At 41.7% G+C, this 18141-nt stretch overlaps 1 protein-coding gene and 1 non-coding gene across 3 annotated transcripts in view; one reads left to right on the top strand and one right to left on the bottom strand.

The window, feature by feature from the left end:
- CPNE4 (copine 4) overlaps positions 1-18141 on the top strand; it is a 526299-nt gene that overhangs the window by 107753 nt on the left and 400405 nt on the right. For both annotated transcript variants that reach the window (XM_038762604.1, XM_038762594.1), the window contains exon 3: positions 7183-7280. In XM_038762604.1, coding sequence (XP_038618532.1) covers positions 7228-7280 — 53 coding nt within the window. In that variant the 5' untranslated portion in view covers positions 7183-7227. The remainder of the gene's footprint in view (positions 1-7182; positions 7281-18141) is intronic.
- LOC119924508 lies at positions 1434-1571 on the bottom strand. Its single transcript, XR_005449219.1, has one exon. It is a non-coding gene; the product is annotated as a small nucleolar RNA SNORA7 (small nucleolar RNA).

Here is an 18141-nt window from a genome sequence, read left to right as displayed (position 1 = left end):
CTAACGCTTTTGTACTCCCCCAAGCACTTAGTACAATGCTTTGCACAAAGTAAAAGCTCATTAAGTTCCATTGATAGATAACTAGAGATACATTTTTTTTTTTGCAGGACTGCAATAAAGATAGGTTGTTGTTTAAGCACAGGTTCAAATTAAAAGCCACATCAGGTTGCTAGTGCTTAAAAATGAGAGCATAATCTGGGCTGAAATTGTAGCAAGTACTATTTTCTAACAAATACAGAAATTGATATTATGCAGCTCATATTTATGCTTTGTTTTGTGTTTAAACTTCTAATTCATTGATTTAAGACTTAAGGAAAGAATGCTAGGCAGAACAATAAGCTGCTTTTTGTGTGGATGTTTAACATGAACTAATATTACTAGGTACATGGATCATCTGTATATGATGTATTTTTGCTTTATTCATTTTATGCCATATACTGTCAGAAAAATATTGATTTTTGCATAATAATATTTAGAATTTTTACGTTGTATTTTTCTTTTTCTGAATCACTTTCACATCAATTATCTTGTTTTTATCTTCACCTTATCCCCATGAGCTAAGGAGAAACAGGTATTACACTCCCTATTCTACACGTGAGGAAAGCCTGGCCCAGAGAGGTGAAGTTTACTTTCCCAGTGTCACACAGCAGGCTAGTGGCAGAACTGGGTCTAGGCCTCGGGTCTCTGGACTCATGATTTTTCCACTAGCGCCTACTTCACCTCATGACCTGTATATCTGTATATATGTTTGTACATATTACTCTATTTATTTTACTTGTACATATCTATTCTATTTTATTTTGTTAGTATGTTTGGTTTTGTTCTCTGTCTCCCCCTTTTAGACTGTGAGCCCAATGTTGGGTAGGGACTGTCTCTATATGTTGCCAATTTGTACTTCCCAAGCGCATAGTACAGTGCTCTGCACACAGTAAGCGCTCAATAAATATGATTGATTGATGACTGCAGAGAGGAAATTGAAAAACTTTTCTTTCTATTGTGATTTGGACTTTAGAGGGAGTTCCCATGTGTTAAAATCGTTTTGTTCCAAATCCTGTAGTCCTTTGTCTTATGTGGTCGAGTCATTCCGACCCATAGCGACGCCATGGACGCATATCTCCCAGAGTGTCCCTCTCTCCACCTGCAATCGTTCTGGTGGTGTATCCATGGAGTTTCTTGGTCGAAATATGGAAGTGGTTTACCATCGCCGCCTTCCGCGCAGTCAACTCGAGTCTCCGCCCTCGACTCTCTTCCCTGCCTCTACTGCCCAACATGGGTGAGTTTTGACTCGTCTTCCACTCACTAGCCATTCCCCAAGCTAGGAATGGAGTTTCTTGGTCGAAATATGGAAGTGGTTTACCATCGCCGCCTTCCGCGCGGTAAACTCGAGTCTCCGCCCTCGACTCTCTTCCCTGCCTCTGCTGCCCAGCATGGGTGAGTTTTGACTCATCTTCCACTCACTAGCCATTGCCCAAGCTAGGAATGGAATGGATTCCATTCCCTGCTTGACTCTCCCTCCTGTAGCCGAGACTGGTAGAGTACTAGAAACTCTCCAGGTGTGACCCTGAGAGGAGACTGCAGTCCTCATCGAAGCTCAAAAGCCAAAGTTTGGAAGTTTCAGCCAATATCTTTCTCTCATATACCTTTTGGTACTAAGCTTTCTTCAATCTTAGAGACAACTGCTTAGAGGCTAACTGTAATAGAGAGATTTTAAGAAGAAATAAAGAAATATGGCTTAAGGCTTGCAATACTCATTTGACGACGGGAGGAGAAACTCTAGTTCTAAGGTGAATGAGTTTGAAAAGTAAAGTTCGTTCGTTTGCCAATTTACCGCAGCATTTTGCAGCAGAGAATCCAGCCAGAAACTGATTTCATTTAGAATTTTAAATACACATCCATCATGGCTGCAGATACACAATTTTTCCCTGCTGCATCGGGCATAGCCAGTTGGAAGCGGCCGGCAGGGTTGTACTATCTCACAGACGACTGGAACAGATGCCCGTTCATTTTGAGAGGTGGGGGGATGCAAGAGGACGAAACACTGACTAGCACTGAGGTCCCTGCCCCTGAGGAGGTTCCACAGAGAATCAGAATATTTAGGGAGAGGGTGTGGGAAGGAACCCAGGAACTGGGAGCTTCCGTCAAAGCACATTTCGATCATAGAGGGTGAAAAGGGCCACTCTGAAGCCCTATCATCAGGTACCCTGCCCAGGGGCCTGTTTTGTGGGGACTATGGACTACTTGTTTATTCGGCTCCAAAAAAGATAGCTGAATCCTAGCTGATGTACACATTAAGATATACTCTAAGAACTTAAACAAACATACAAGCACTTAGTACAGTGCTCTGCACACAGTAAGCACTCAATATATATGATTGAATGAATGAACGAATACACAAAATGCCACCCTTGGCACTTATATGTATTTTCTTGGTTCAGGTTTTCTCCTCCACATACCTTGACTATTAGCAGGAACGTCTCAGTCTTTTCTTGATCCTCTATTCATAAATAATTTTATATCTAACCCCCCCATTTCAATTACATTCTCCTTGAAGGCTGGGAAAGTGTCTTTTGCATCTATTGTATGCATAAAGAAGGCACTCAGTAAATACTGTTTGAATAATGATAAGTATGAGTGTCAGGATAAGTGGCCTTGATAGCCAACACTTTCTAACCATTAGTTCCAATCCTAAAAGTACACTCTACATTCTTTTCTGGGGCAAAATTCTGCACTGAAGCATTAAGCTGGATTCGCAGCACACATAATGCAGTGTATGTCAAAAACGCACCCAAGGAACTCTCAAAAGACTGACCTTTCATTCATTCTTTCATTTAATTGTATTTATTGAGCACTTACTGTGTGCAGAGCACTGTACTAAGCGATTGGGAAGTCCAGGTTGGCAACATATAGAGATGGTCCCTACCCAACAGCGGGCTCACAGTCTAGAAGGGGGAGACAGACAACAGAACATATTAACAAAATAAAATAAATAGAATAAATATGTGCAAATAAAATACATAAATAGAGTAATAAATACGTACAAACATATATACATATATACAGGTGCTGTGGGGAGGGGAAGGAGGTAAGGTGGGGGGATGGGGAGGGGGAGGAGGGGGAGCGGAAGGAGGGGGCTCAGTGTGGGCCTAAACTAACCTTTAATTAGTTTCCCCTTAAATCATAACTGAGTGAACTTTTCTTCCAAATGTACCTCCAAGTTCGAGGCTAAACGCTCTATGAAGATTGTTTCTAAAAGATAGAAGTTGATAGCCAGCAGGTGGCAGCCTGTAAGCTATTTCCTAGAAACATAAGGAAAAATATATAAATATACTTTTATAAACATGTATATAAATATATTTTATCAATATATTTTATATTAAATTTTATAGATATTGTGATGCATAAAGCTTGCTTTAACACTTATCTTCCACCTGGAAGGAGAAAGCCCCTGTGAGGGAAATCAGAAAGAGCATTTTCTTAAGTAGGAGAAAAGCAATCAATCTATTTGAACTAAACTAAAAGGCTATTTTAGAAATAAGATCCGTTTAGTATCTTTCAGTGCTCAGAAAAAAAGAAAATTTAAAGTTATTTTTCCAGCTTATTTCTACTGACTAACTCCCAAAGCCCTGTTTTCAGGCATATATATCTAAGCACCAACAAGAAAGCAGCTCTCTTCTCCTGCCTCCCCTTCTCCCCCTGCTCTCCACCCCCCAGTTTTATCTTAATTTGACTCCAAGTTTTGCTTCATCTCAAAACTATACCAATCAATAGTATCTTATGAGCACCAATTGTGGGGAGGGCACTGTATTAAGTGTTTGAGAATATAGCGTAGTTGACACGATCCCGGGTAATATTAAAGAGATCATGCTGGACATGAGATTCTTAGATTGATGTACTTACTTTGTGGCCTGTCTTTTCCTCTTGTATTGTTTCAGGGGATTAACAGGTTTCTGGTATATTTCCTCCCAAATGACTGCAAACACCCCCCCACGGCACCTGTATATATGTATATATGTTTGTACATATTTATTACTCTATTTATTTTACTTGTACATATCTATTCCATTTATTTTATTTTGTTAGTATGTTTGGTTTTGTTCTCTGTCTCCCCATTTTAGACTGTGAGCCCACCGTTGGGTAGGGACTGTCTCTATATGTTGCCAACTTGTACTTCCCAAGCGCTTAAATACAGTGCTCTGCACACAGTAAGCGCTCAATAAATACGATTGATTGATTGATTGTGGCAGCAGAAAGGGTCTAGCTCCAATGTCCGTGAGTTGGAGGGAAATTTTTATGGTAGCAATGGTTCAGGCATATCTGGAACTTTCCAGGAAGGAGCTGGCTGTAGTAGACGTACACTCCTTTTTCCTTAGGCTCTGTGGGAACTGTATACCTGCACTCATTTTAATAATAATAATAATAATAATAATAATTTTGGTATTTGTTAAGGGCTTACTATGTGCGGAGCACTGTTCTAAGCGCTGGGGAGGATAGAAGGTGATCAGGCTGTCCCATGTGGGGCTGACAGTCTTAATCCCCATTTTACAGAGGAGCTAACTGAGGCCCAGAGAAGGGAAGTGACTTGCCCAAAGTCACCCAGCTGACAAGCGGCGGAGCCGGGATTAGAACCCATGACCTCTGACTCTCCGTGCTCTTTCCACTGAGCCACGCTGCTTGGCTTGTCTGTGCTCTGGCTGCAGGAGCTTGGTTTGGGGAAATGCAGGCTACTGTGGCTTCTGTTTCATCTCCCCCCAAGCCAGAATTGGGGCAGCGGCAAGATTTGGTGATGTGAAGGCCACAAGGAGCCTCATTTCTGCTCCAGCCTCTAGAATGGAAGCAGTTGTGGGCAGGGAATATGTCTATCTGTTCTGTTAGATTGCACTCTCCCTAGCACTTGGTACAGTGATCTGTACACAGTGAGCACTTAATAACTATGATTGATTGAGAGCACAATCAGCTGACAATATTGTTGAGCCACACTTTGCATAGCCTTGCATCCTAGGTAATTTGAGAGTTACAAAAGGAGAACAAGATTAGATCCCTGCCCTAGAATAATTTACAATTTCCATGAGGCCACTTGAGATTTAGGAGAAACTGAGGATGAAAATCTCCAATACATTGTAGAGTCTTCAAGATATAGGGTTGACTGCGGTTTTGGATGAACTTAACGTACAACCTAACAGTTGTTAGGTCTATTTACAGTCTATTTATTTATCTTACTTGTACAGATTTATTCTATTTATTTTATTCTGTTAATATGTTTTGTTGTCTGTCTCCCCCTTCTAGACTGTGAGCCCGCTGTTGGGTAGGGACCCTCTCTATATGTTGCCAACTTGTACTTCCCAAGTGCTTAGTACAGTGCTCTGCACACAGTAAGCGCTCAATAAATATGATTGAATGAATGAATTAACAGTAACATAGACTGCTGGATGAAAAAAATTAAGATCTTTTTTTTCCAAAGGCTCTTTTGGTGGGGGGAAAGAAAGAAAGAAAAATAAAATATCTGGCAAATGATTCACTCTGCACTGGCTGTAGGTGACCTTGACATTGTTTTTAAATGTTAAAGATATTCTCAAACCTGAACCCATCTTCATACCTATGATCCTTTAATTTCCTTTTTTATGGTAATTAGGGGTTAAACAGTTCTATAACAGCCAACACCACCCACAGTGGATGTAGTAACTCCATTTTACAGGTGAAGAAATTGAGACTTAGAGGAGAAACATCTTGCTTGAATTTTAGTAATGATGATAGTCACAGTGGTATTTAAGTGCTTACTATGTGCCATACACTGTACAAAGCGCTGGAGTGGCAGATTGGGTTGGACACAGTCCCGGTGCCATTTCTCCATTTTACAGATGAGTGAATTGGGGCAAAGAAAAGTGAAGGGACTTGCCCGAGGTCACACAGCAGACAAGTGGCAGAGCCAAGACTTCCAGGCTCCTGCTGTATCCACTAGGCCATACGGCTTATTTAAACTAAAGCATTATGTAGGGTGATGAGCTCTCTGGACTGTAATTAAACCAATAAAACCTGTATTTTCTTGTTGTGTAGGATCATTGAGGGCAGGTAATGTGTTTGCTTATTGGTGTATTGTACAGTGCTCTCCACACAGTAAACACTCAATAAGTATGATTGAACAAATCAGAATCCTAAGAGATTGAAGTCTGAGGAACTAGAAAATGAGTGCTCCTGGGCAGTTAATCATGCAGGGGGCCTTTAGAGTCAGGGTTTCTGCTGGCTTCTCTTGCTCCCATTTCAACTATTTTGAAAACTGTCCTTATGAGGAGAGAAGCAAAGGTTTGGCAGCAAATTCACTTCCAACCATTGATCACAATTAGCAAGCTTCATGATGGAGGAAATCAGCAAAACCAGTCGGTAAAAATCCTCTGTTCTGAAGTGGACATTCAAAGAAACATTTTAGATAAATTAGTGAAGTCTCGCTATAGGGGTGAGGGAAATAGAAATCGGTTCAGGAAGAGAAAGAGGCAAGTCAAGAAAAAAAGACACTAGGGTCTGGAATCTGAATTCTGATTTCATTCTAATGAAAGGGAAGTCTAAAAATGGCCTTTATAGGCCTTCCAGACTGAGCCCCCTCCTTCCTCTCCCCGTCATCCCCCTCCCCATCCCCCCACCTTACCTCCTTCCCCTCCCCACAGCACTTGTATATATGTATATATGTTTGCATGTATTTATTACTCTATTTTATTTGTACATATTAATTCTATTTATTTTATTTTGTTGATATGTTTTGTTTTGTTGTCTGTCTCCCCCTTCTAGATTGTGCACCCACTGTTGGGTAGGGACCATCTCTATATGTTGCCAAGTTGTACTTCCCAAGCGCTTAGTTCAGTGCTCTGCACACAGTAAGCACTCAATAAATACGATTGAATGAATGAATAAAAAGGAAGTGTCTTTGGGATCACCGTTTCTGTAGTTCACTGAGAAGCCGAGTAGTCGGGATTCAGGATTTAATGTAGAGATTGTAACTTCGTTTAAAGTGTAAGAACCAATCTAATTAGACAAGGGTTGGGGGTCTTTAGACAGAGTTTTGTGTGTGCGAGTGAGAGAGAGAGTGTGTGTATTTGTGTCGGGGGTTGGAAGCAGCGTGGTCCTGTAACAGAGAGAGCCATTCATTTAAATTTAACGGTTTGAGACAAAAATTTCTTTTCCATTTTTTCAAAGGTAAACAAAACAAGGCCCCCGTGGTATTCAGCATTCAGTAGCAACATGGGCACCGTAACATCAGCAGAGCTCGTCCTTGGATCCTTCAGACACCAAAGGTAAGGGGAGGGCATAGGGGAGAAAACTAGAACGTGCTATTTATGAGTAGTGGTTGAAATGAAGGGGAGCTGGGCTGCACCGAGTTGTGTCCCCTCTTCTTGGGTATCCACCAGCCTAGAGGAAATGAATGTTCAGCAGTGACAACAATACAGCCATTACCCTGCACCTCTCCTTTCCTGTCCAACACCTTGCCCAACTTTAAAACCCAGGGAAACTTTTGACTATTTTTAATTGTAGATGACCCTGACTGGAGAGGTGAGAAGCCTGAGAAATATTTCTTCTCCATTATATTGTACAGCTTTTCTTGTCATTATTGTGATTGCCAAGGTGTGGGGTTATTTTTTCTGTTTGTTTTTTGGGCTTTTTTAACTGAATTTGCATGGTTATTTCTTTCTTCGTGTGTCTAACCTCACCACATCTGGGCCGAGGACCTCCACGTATTAACAATCATATTTACTAAGCACTTATTATGTGTTAACCACTGGGTATATACAATGCAGTGAGATTGAACATAGTCCTTGTCCCATGTTGGGCTCTTGATCGATTTTATTCCCATTTTACATATATGGGAACTGAGACCTAGGGAGGTTAAATGACTTGTCCAAGATCACTTGTGGATCTGGGACTTGAACCTAGGTCTTCTGACCCCCCGAGTCCCATGATCTTTCTACCAGGCCGTACCGTTGGCCAGGGATTGCTTCTGATTCAGTGTCTTTTTACTTTTCCCCAGAGCTCATCACAAAGTAGGCCCTTTACAAAAATATAAATCATCATCATCATGAACAACTTGCCCGTCCTTTTTTCTGCAGAGCTGCCTGGCAGTGTAGCTGCTGGCTAGCAGAGTTACATGACTAATGTTCGGCACATAGTAAGCGCTTAACAAATACCATCATTATTATGCCCAAATTCCCAACTTTACTGACTTAGGCTGTATCAAAAAATGATATCGCTCAGTCAGTGGTATTCTTGAGTGTTTACTAGGCATTTGGGGGAACACAACAGAGTTGGTAGAAAGGGGCTTAGAGTCTGGAAGGGGGAGGAAGACTTTAAAGTAAACTGGGGATATGTTCATAAGTGCTGTGGGGTTGAGGGTGGAGTGAATATCAAGTGCTCAAAGGGTACAAGTCCACGGGCAACTCTGTGATAAAAGTGAGCTAGAGGGGAAAACAAGTTCATCATAGAAAAGTAGTTGATCCTATAAGGTTCAATGTAGATAAATTCATACCTACCTACTTCTCTTTTTAGAATTTACAAGGAGTGGATCTACTAGACATAATCAGCAGAGTACTCAGTCCAGTCTGTGTATGTGGGAGGGCTTAATAGTTTTTGGTAATGATCATGATGATGTGATATTACATTGTAAAAATATTTGTTTTCCAAAAGCATGTCCTTGCGAAGGAGTGCAGATTTAAACTTTGCTTTTGACAATCATTTCTATCCAGATCAAATATTAAGTGGTACCTTTTAACATCACCCTCATTTTAACATTCAGATATCTTTAGTGGTAATGGTAATAGTTTTTATTAAGCGCTTTCTCTGGCTGAGCACTGTACTAAGTGCTGGGAAAGAATACCTAGTCCCTGCCCCTAAAGGAGCTCAAAATCTGAGAGTATAAATGGAGAGAAAGGAGTAGAGACAGATTAATTGAGTGATGAAATAATAAAACGCAGCACCAAGACAAATGCACAAAATTAAAACAAAATCAGTAAGGTGTGGTGGCTGAAGGAGAATTTCAGACTCCTGTTGGCTCAGGATATAATGCACATCCACACCTCCATGGCTACATCAACCATTACAGCAACAACCAGATTTTGTGGCATCTTCATGCTTTGGCTACTTTTCTCCTTCTCTCCATCAGGAAACAGGAGGGAGTCTCCTCGATGACATGGGAGAGAGAGCCATCGCATTGATGAACTATGCATTCTTCTTGTATTCTGAATTTGTTTGAATTTACTTTGAATAAATTCCAGGGCAGATTTGTTCACACTGCTTGGTTGATTGCTGAGTGTGTGATTGCTATGATGTGGAAATCATTTCTTTGTCCATGAAATTTGAATTTGACGTCAGGGGAAAAAATATCAGATGGAAGGTTGTTTTTTTTTTTTTTTCCTGAAACGCAGCCAAATGATATAATTTGGTGGCGATGAGTGTTTCCTTCATGTGGTCTTGGAGTTCATTAGCTCTGTTACATTTGGTTAGGCATTCCTGTATTTTTGTGGTGTTCTTTTTTGGTTTGTTGCATTTTCAAAATAAAAGTGTTTTGTGAAGACGTTCCTCCAGAAGCTAATGAGAAAAGTTGCTAGGCAGGGGAGTTATGCCAGTTTCCAGTTTGTCTTCAGCGACAATAAGACCAAGATGACAGTTTTTCTATGGGCTGATGAGCATCTTGCCTTGCCAGAAGTTTCCAAATCCCCCGTTACATGGAGCGATAAATGATCCAGTAAGGACAAAGAAAATTACAAAGAGCGTGCCTTTCTCTGAGGAACTCAATACATTATCCCCACTGAACAGATGGTAATATAAAGGCCAAGCGAGGTAAAAATAAGTGGCTCGTTTTGCTGCTGAGGGGGAGGAGGAGGAAGAGAAGGCAGAGGAAAAGGTTTGATACAACTGCACATGCAGAGTGGCCTGGGGATGCGATAAATAACCCAAACCCGTGCTAGAGTCTAAAGCAGAACGATGTGATAGAGAGAGAAGCTCTTTTGCTGTCCCTGGCTCTGTCCCCTTGCTGCAGGACCGTATTAGTTCCAGTTCTTCCACCATCTCCTCTCTGCTCAGCCCCTTTAGCTACCACAAACAGGCAGTTAAATTCAAATGAATTGATACACACTGCCAACTTCAATGAGCCCAGAACTATAAACTCTTGTCTATGACTTTTGAAACACTGGGACATTTAAATGAATATCCAGTTTTGCCGCATATAGCCTCAACCTTACAAAGTTAGCAGAAACATATCTTGATTATTCACGGGTTTATTATCCAGGTTCCACGCTTCTTCTCCTTCTTCCTCCTTGGCTGAATTTGGTCATTTCATTGATGATGCGCATTTTTGCTTGAGAGTGAACTGGGGGAGGGAGAAGAGATGAAGAGAGGGACCAAATTGACCTATTTCGCTGCTTGCTAAAAGATTTGGTCGGGGAGGAGATTAGCAGTCATTGCTAAAGTGGATTTGTGGGACTAATTGTAGACTTCTTTTATTATTAATAATAATAATAATTAATCAATCAATCGTATTGAGCGCTTACTGTGTGCAGAGCACTGTACTGCACACAGTAATAGTAGTAATACTAATACTAGTAATAGTAATAATAGATTTAAGTACTTACTATGTGCCAAGCACTGTTCTCACAGACTTTCTCACCCCCTCACCATTAACATGAATAATTGAGAAAGTGGTTTTTAATTAAGCAGTTGTGATTTGTGTCTGCACAACAATTGAATGAAGAAACTATCAGGTGGGAAGAAGGGACATCTTATTAAAAAGAAACCTTTTTTTTTTTTGGATTTGGATGGTCCATGCCTGTGTCTTGGCTTCACCAAACAGAACTGATTCTAAATAGAAGCAGTTAGCAAGTAGGAAGGGTTTTGGGTTGTTGGTTTTTTTGTGTGTGTTTGTGTGGTTTTTTTTTCTTTTTCAAAAAAACTCCAATGCCCGTGGGTTGATTCATTTGGGGAAGTATCTCGGATCACTCAGCTAGTTGGCTTAGTGGATTCTGGCTGTGATCTGAGATATCACTTTCGCAAAGCCTTAATGGATGAGGGAGGTGAGATGGGGAGAATACTTTCCACAGGAGCATGTTGGTGTCTCCTCAAGTAGAGGCCTTCTTTGCTCCAGTGTTCTCCAGTTATTTAAAGGGCCATCACCTGAGACCTTGAATTTTGAACCGTTGAAAGTGTTGAAGAGTACTTTATTTTTTCAAGTTATTGATTTCTTTCATTTTTTTCCTCAGTCATAGACCACAGGGAACTTTGGTAGCTGTGGTATCAGTTAACCATTTGCACATTACTAAAGGACTTGCATTTTATATAAATATAAAAAATTAAAATCTCTCAAGACTTGGCCCATTTTTATTCATTTTGGATTATCTGCAGACCTCACTGTTTGGTCTTTTCGTAAAATAATTTTGTTTTCTCCAGTGACTTTCACATATGGCATTTCTAAATCATCTAATCTAGGCAATTACAGTTTACTCTGGAGACCTTGTGGCTTTAAATACTAACTAAATGAATTATTTAGGTCTTGCTTATTTTTGAATTAAACTTTGCTATTGGCAATTACATTAACCACTAAAGTTCCTGCTAAAAAAACTTCAGTATGTTTTTTCTCCTTTAAAGGTTTCTTTTTTCAACTTGGCATTCTCTTTACAGTCTGTTTATTTAGTGGTAGCAAGCTAGTTCTTAATTTGGGTAAACTGTCTTCTGAAAAAATGTCATTTTGTCCCTTGAGTCGTTCCTTATTTTTATTCCTCTGTTTCTTTCCGGTATTGTGGTTGTCATTTTTCTTAAGGCAGGGGAAGCTTTTGATATAGGTGGATATACAGAAAGATCATTATTAAAGCCTAGCTCTCTTTCTGGTTTGCTACTTTCTGGGATTTTTGAAGTGCCTCTCTGAGAATTGCAAGAGCTTCAAAGTGCGAGTGAACAATTTTTAGCATCAATGAAAGACAGAGACACTATTATACATGAGAACCTAAGTAATGTCATTACTGGCTCAGACTGATGGGATCCAGTCAGCCAGGATCCTTTATGTGCAGAGGCAGCGTTACATTTGCGGGAACTTTGTGATGGTTATCCTCCTTGAATGAACAATCTAACACACCCAACTTTCCCTCTACCTCCCTAACTTTTCAGAAACTCATTATGCACTCCTTATCAGTGATATGTCTAAATCTTGCTTGGAGTTCAGTTAGAATTACTGAAAAATTTCAGCTTTAACAACGCTCAAAAATTGTAGTTGCAGCGGTAGGGCCCCACGGATCCACCTTTCGTAATTTGGATGAGCGAGAGAGGATGCTCCTTGGGCCGATTGGATTTTATCTTTAGGTAGATCAATCAATCAGTCAATAAATCAATTTATTGGGCACTCATTGTGCGCAGAGCACTGTACGAAGCACTTTGGAGAGTACAATAGATCCCTGTTTGGAAAGTTCTCATGGATCTCAGTGTAACCATCTCTCCCACCTGAAGCTCAGCACAGTGCAGACTGCCAACTTACTCCCATCCTCCCTCCCCTTTTAATCAATCAATCAATCAATCAATCAATCGTATTTATTGAGCGCTTAGTACCATGCAGAGCACTGTACTAAGCGCTTGGGAAGTACAAGTTGGCAACATATAGAGACAGTCCCTACCCAACAGTGGGCTCACAGTCTAAAAGGGGGAGACAGAGAACAAAACCAAACATACTAACAAAATAAAATAAATAGAATAGATATGTACAAGTAAAATAAATATAGAGTAATAATAAATAGAGTAATAAATAAATAGAGTAATTCTCTATTATTTTATTCTCACAGACTGACTTCATTTCTTTATCTTAATTGACTTGGGCAATTTTCTATGCCTCTACACATTTTTTGGGAAGGTCCCAAGAATTCTAGCATTGGGAGCTTGTATTTTTATGAAATCCAGAAATTAAGTGTCTCGTCACTGGAGGGTAGGGGAATTTGGAAGTTGACTTGAAACTGGACCGTGGGCCGGGCAAGGATGTTGTTGGTCTGAGTCCTCCAGAAAGTATTTGAGTGGTGAATTGTTGGCCTCCTAGGGTAGCTTACAGTTTTCTAGTGATGACGGCAGGACTTCACCTCCACTTCACCCTAATCTCTGGGTGACAGACAGGGGAAGTGTAGTACCAACATAGACATCAAGATACAGACCAAACTAATGGTATTTACAGAGATTATTGCAACTACAGTTCTCTGTGGTTGTGATCTCAAACAAAGGGATGGAAGAAGGGATGAGAAGGGGGAGGAGAAAGGAGAAGATGGAGAGAGAGGTGCTGATTTGAGTAAAGAAATATACATTCTAAGAGATATTGTAGCGTATATTGTAGCATCCTGCTAAATAGGGTCCAGGAGAGAAGGGGGAGAATATATTGCCAACTCTTCAGTTGAGAGGGTTGAACCTAGATTGAGAGGCCTCTCTCTGCGATGCCGGATGAAGTCTCTCATGGGCCGCTGAGCCAATTAGGGGTTTTTGTTGTTGTTGTTGGGTTTTTTTTTAATGGAAATTAAGCGCTTACTATGTACAAGGCACTGTACTAAGCGCTGGAGTAGATACAAGCTAATCAAGTTGAAAGCAGTTCCTGTCCCATGTGGGGCTTACAGTCTTCATCCCCATTTTACAGATGAGGTAACTGAGGCCTAGAGAAGTTGTGACCTGCCCAAGGTCACACAGCGGACAAGTGGCGGAGCCAGGATTAGAACACAGGCCCTCTGACTGCTTCTCAACATGATGGGTCACTGGGTACGATTGCGGGACTCTGAGTTATATACTTGGCGAGGAGTCTTCCCTATTCCCTTGCCAGCTTCTCTGCAGCTCAGTGGGGGCTAATTAAATCTGAGAGCTGCTGTATCCATTGCCATGGGGCTTATGTCTTTTAGACTGTGAGCCCACTGTTGGGTAGGGACTGTCTCTATATGTTGCCAACTTGTACTTCCCAAGCGCTTAGTACAGTGCTCTGCACACAGTAAGTGCTCAATAAATATGATTGATTGATTATGTCCCCTACTCTGGAGGTGAGTCCATTATTTAGTGTATTTGATGGCTCAGATGCAATGTGTCTGTGTCTCCCCACCAACCCTACCATTCCAACTCTTTGCACTAGCTAAATCATCATCATCATCATCATCAATCGTATTTATTGAGCACTTACTATATGCAGAGCACTGTACTAAGCGCTTGGGAAGTACAAATTGGCAACATATAGAGACAGTCCCTACCCAACAGTGGGCTCACAGTCTAAAAGGGGGAGACAGAGAACAAAACCAAACGTACTAACAAAATAAAATAAATAGGATAGATATGTACAAGTAAAATAAATAAATAAATAAATAAATAGAGTAATAAATATGTACAACCATATATGCATATATACAGGCGCTGTGGGGAAGGGAAGGAGGTAAGATGGGGGGGCTGGAGAGGGGGACGAGGGGGAGAGGAAGGAAGGGGCTCAGTCTGGGAAGGCCTCCTGGAGGAGGTGAGCTCTCAGAAGGGCCCTACATATCAGGGTGTTCATTAGCCGGCTTCTGCCACTGGAGTGGGCCAAGGAATAGGCTCAGCCTGGGCAGCAGCTCAGTGAACCGCACTTGAGCCATGGCTGTGCAATCGTGCTCCCTCACCGACAGAGAAAATCCAGGCCTCCCCACTTCCTGCCCACAACCCATTTGCCAGAAACTCCAGTCCCACTTGCCGCCCACTCACTGCTGGCTGCCTACTCCCAGAGGGAAACTGAGTCAGGAGGGGGCTTGGCCTCTGTCATCTCCTCCTGTCTCTGACATCTTTTAGGGTAGTCAGAGAAGTAGAGAGAAAGGGACACAAGCCTACGGGAGCCTTTTCTCTGACCACAAACTTGGATGAACCCAACTTTGAGCTGGGGCTGGGTCTAGGGGGAGATTAAAGACTGTGAGCCCACTGTTGGGTAGGGACTGTCTCTATATGTTGCCAACTTGTACTTCCCAAGCGCTTAGTACAGTGCTCTGCACACAGTAAGCGCTCTGTCAGAGGTCATGGGTTCGGATCCCGCCTCTGCCACATGTCCGCTGTGTGACCTTGGGCAAGTCACTTAACTTCTCTGAGCCTCAGTTACCTCATCTGTAAAAGGGGGATTAAGACTGTGAGCCCCACGTGGGACAACCTGATCACTTTGTATCCCCCCAAGTGTTTAGAACAGTGCTTTGCACGTAGTAAGCGCTTAACAAATGCCAACATTATTATTATTATTAAGCGCTTAGTACAGTGCTCTGCACACAGTAAGCGCTCAATAAATACGATTGAATGAATGAATAAATACGATTGATTGATTAAAGGCCATAAGGCCATTGTTGGATAGAGGACGGGGAGGGCCAGTAGTTCTCCCTGGATTTCCAGTCCAAGGCTGCTCCTGCTTCACATGAATCTGTTTCCAATAGCCACCAAATCGTTTTCCCCATTTGAGTTACTAAATCCTGAATTTGTGAGCCCGTTGTTGGGTAGGGACCCTTTCTATATGTTGCCGACTTGTACTTCCCAAGCGCTTAGTACAGTGCTCTGCACACAGTAAGCACTCAAGAAATACGATTGAATGAATGAATGAATGAATGAAACTCAGTTCGTTTATGGCCACTGTTCCAAATTAGTAGCCCGAAATTCACGATGGCTGATTTTGAGCCTCATTTTTGGTTATAGAGCAGAGTGACCCCAATTCTAATCACTGAAAGAAAAACCCTCACTAGAATCTAATAGTACTCTTAGACTGTCACTTCTGTGAAGGGGCACATTTGAGAGGCCCAATATTTGTGATCGAATGATTGGAATGATATACCTGTATATATGTTTGTACGTATTTATTACTCTATTTGTACATAGTTATTCTATTTATTTTGTTCTGTTAATACATTTTGTTTTGTTCTCTGTCTCCCCCTTCTAGACTGTGAGCCCACGGTTGGGTAGGGACCGTCTCTATATGTTGCCAACTTGTCCTTCCCAAGCGCTTAGTACAGTGCTCTGCACACAGTAAGCGCTCAATAAACACGATTGAATGAATGAATGAATTGGAAATCCAACCCTTGATAGCCATTGCTTTGAAGAGGAAAAGCCTTTCCAAAAGAAGATGTATTCAGCATCTATCTCTCTGATCTTTCCTTGCTTTCTTAATCCAGACGCAGTGGCTGTGATACTGACTCCATACCTGGCCTGTTGGTTGGGTAGGGACTGTCTCTATGTGTTGCCAACTTGTACTTCCCAAGCGCTTAGTACAGTGCTCTGCACACAGTAAGCGCTCAATAAATACGATGAATGATGATGATATGCTCTTGAAGCCGGCCTTCTGCTTGACTTCGTTCATCGTGACGTAGCATCCGATGTCCTTTGCCCAATGTTTATTTTCTTAGTATAAGTATTTTTTCTATTATTTTGGGGGTAACTGAAGCGAACCCAGTTCCATTTGGGTGAGGCAGGCGATTTTCGTGCTTTTCTAGGACATTTTGCCCATTTTGAAGTAACCAGTGCATCCCTAATTAGGTGAGCTCAGGCATCCAAAGTGCTGCTGAATGATGCGGTTGCCACTTCAGAGAAAGAGGTGACCAGTATTTTGAATCACGTACGTACTTGTATTGTTGCTCAGTGATAGTGATGAATCATGCTGAGCCATCCGCACTCACATGCCAAGGACACTTGGAAGCCAAGGCACACATTGTGAGATGGTTCATCAGGATATGGGTGTCACATAGGTCAGCGGAACAGCCCATCTCTGCGCGTCCTCTTAGCAACAGACCTTGCTGGGGTGTCATCCAGCTAGTGTGCCATTGTTGAGACGCTCACGTCTGCTTCACTACTCTGTCGTATTTATTGAGCGCTTACTGTGTGCAGAACACTGGACTAAGCGGAGTACAAGTTGGGCACCAGATAGAGACGGTCCCTACCCACCAACGGGCTCACACCAAACTGTCTGCTTATTCCCTTGTGTTCTCCAGAGCATTTAAAGCAGTTCTCTGCACATAATGAGTGCTCAGTAAATGCCATTGATTACTGATTGATTGATTGACTGAACTTTCATTCATTCAATCGTATTTATTGAGCGCTTACTGTGTGCAGAGCACTGGACTAAGCGCTTGGAAAGTACAAATCGACAACATAAAGAGACAATCCTTACCCAACAACGTGCTCACAGGCTAGAAGGGGGGGAGACATGCGTTCATTCAATCGCATTTATTGAGCACTTGCTGTGTACAGAGCACTGTACTAAGCGCTTGGAAAGTACAATTCGGCAACAAATAGAGACCATCCCTGCCCGCAACGGGCTCACGGGCTAGAAGGGGCAGACAGACAACAGAACAAGTAGACAGGTGTCAATACCATCAAAATAAACAGAATTGTAGCTATATACACATCATGAATACATATATTACATACATACATGTACAGTAAATACATAATACATACACATCCCAGCTCTGCCAATTGTCAGCTGTGTGACTTTGGGCAAGTCACTTAACTTCTCTGTGCCTCAGTTACCTCATCTGTAAAATGGGGATGAAGACTGTGAGCCCCCCGTGGGACAACCTGATCACCTTGTAACCTCCTCAGCACTTAGAACAGTGCTTTGCACATAGTAAGCGCTTAATAAATGCCATTATTATTATTATTATTATTATTATTGCTCATTGGGGAAACTACCTGTGGTTTGTGGCTATGGAATAGAATATCCTTACGCATCCCCTAAACAAGAGACCCTGCCATGCCCTCAATGTACATGTCTGTGCTTCGTACCCAGATAACTTAAATACCTCTGAGGGCAGAGTCAGGAGACTGAGGTTCTACTCGCATTCCTACCATTGACTGAGTGCGTTTTGCCAAGTTATTTTGTCTCAATCTTCCCATCTCTAAAATGATGAATTACCACTTGACAGCAAAAAAAAGTGTAAAACCTCCAGCAATCTCTAAAAGAAATGCCAATATGTAAATGCAAAGTAGTGGTGTCACTGTAAACAGAATGATCAGTGCTGCCAATGAACCACAGCTGTAATTTCAGCCCATAGCATTTTACTAGCTTTTTCCCTCACTTGCTAATGTCATAACAATGATGCAGCTGATGAATGTCAGTGACTCTGGGTTATACTTTCAATTTCCGAATTTTTACTTGCCAGTAGCCTTATTTCTGTG

This window comes from Tachyglossus aculeatus, chromosome 2 (assembly GCF_015852505.1).
Source record: "Tachyglossus aculeatus isolate mTacAcu1 chromosome 2, mTacAcu1.pri, whole genome shotgun sequence".
NCBI lineage: Eukaryota > Metazoa > Chordata > Mammalia > Monotremata > Tachyglossidae > Tachyglossus > Tachyglossus aculeatus.
The sequence above is the reverse complement of the archived record's forward strand: the minus strand, read 5'-3'. Positions and strand labels throughout refer to the sequence as shown.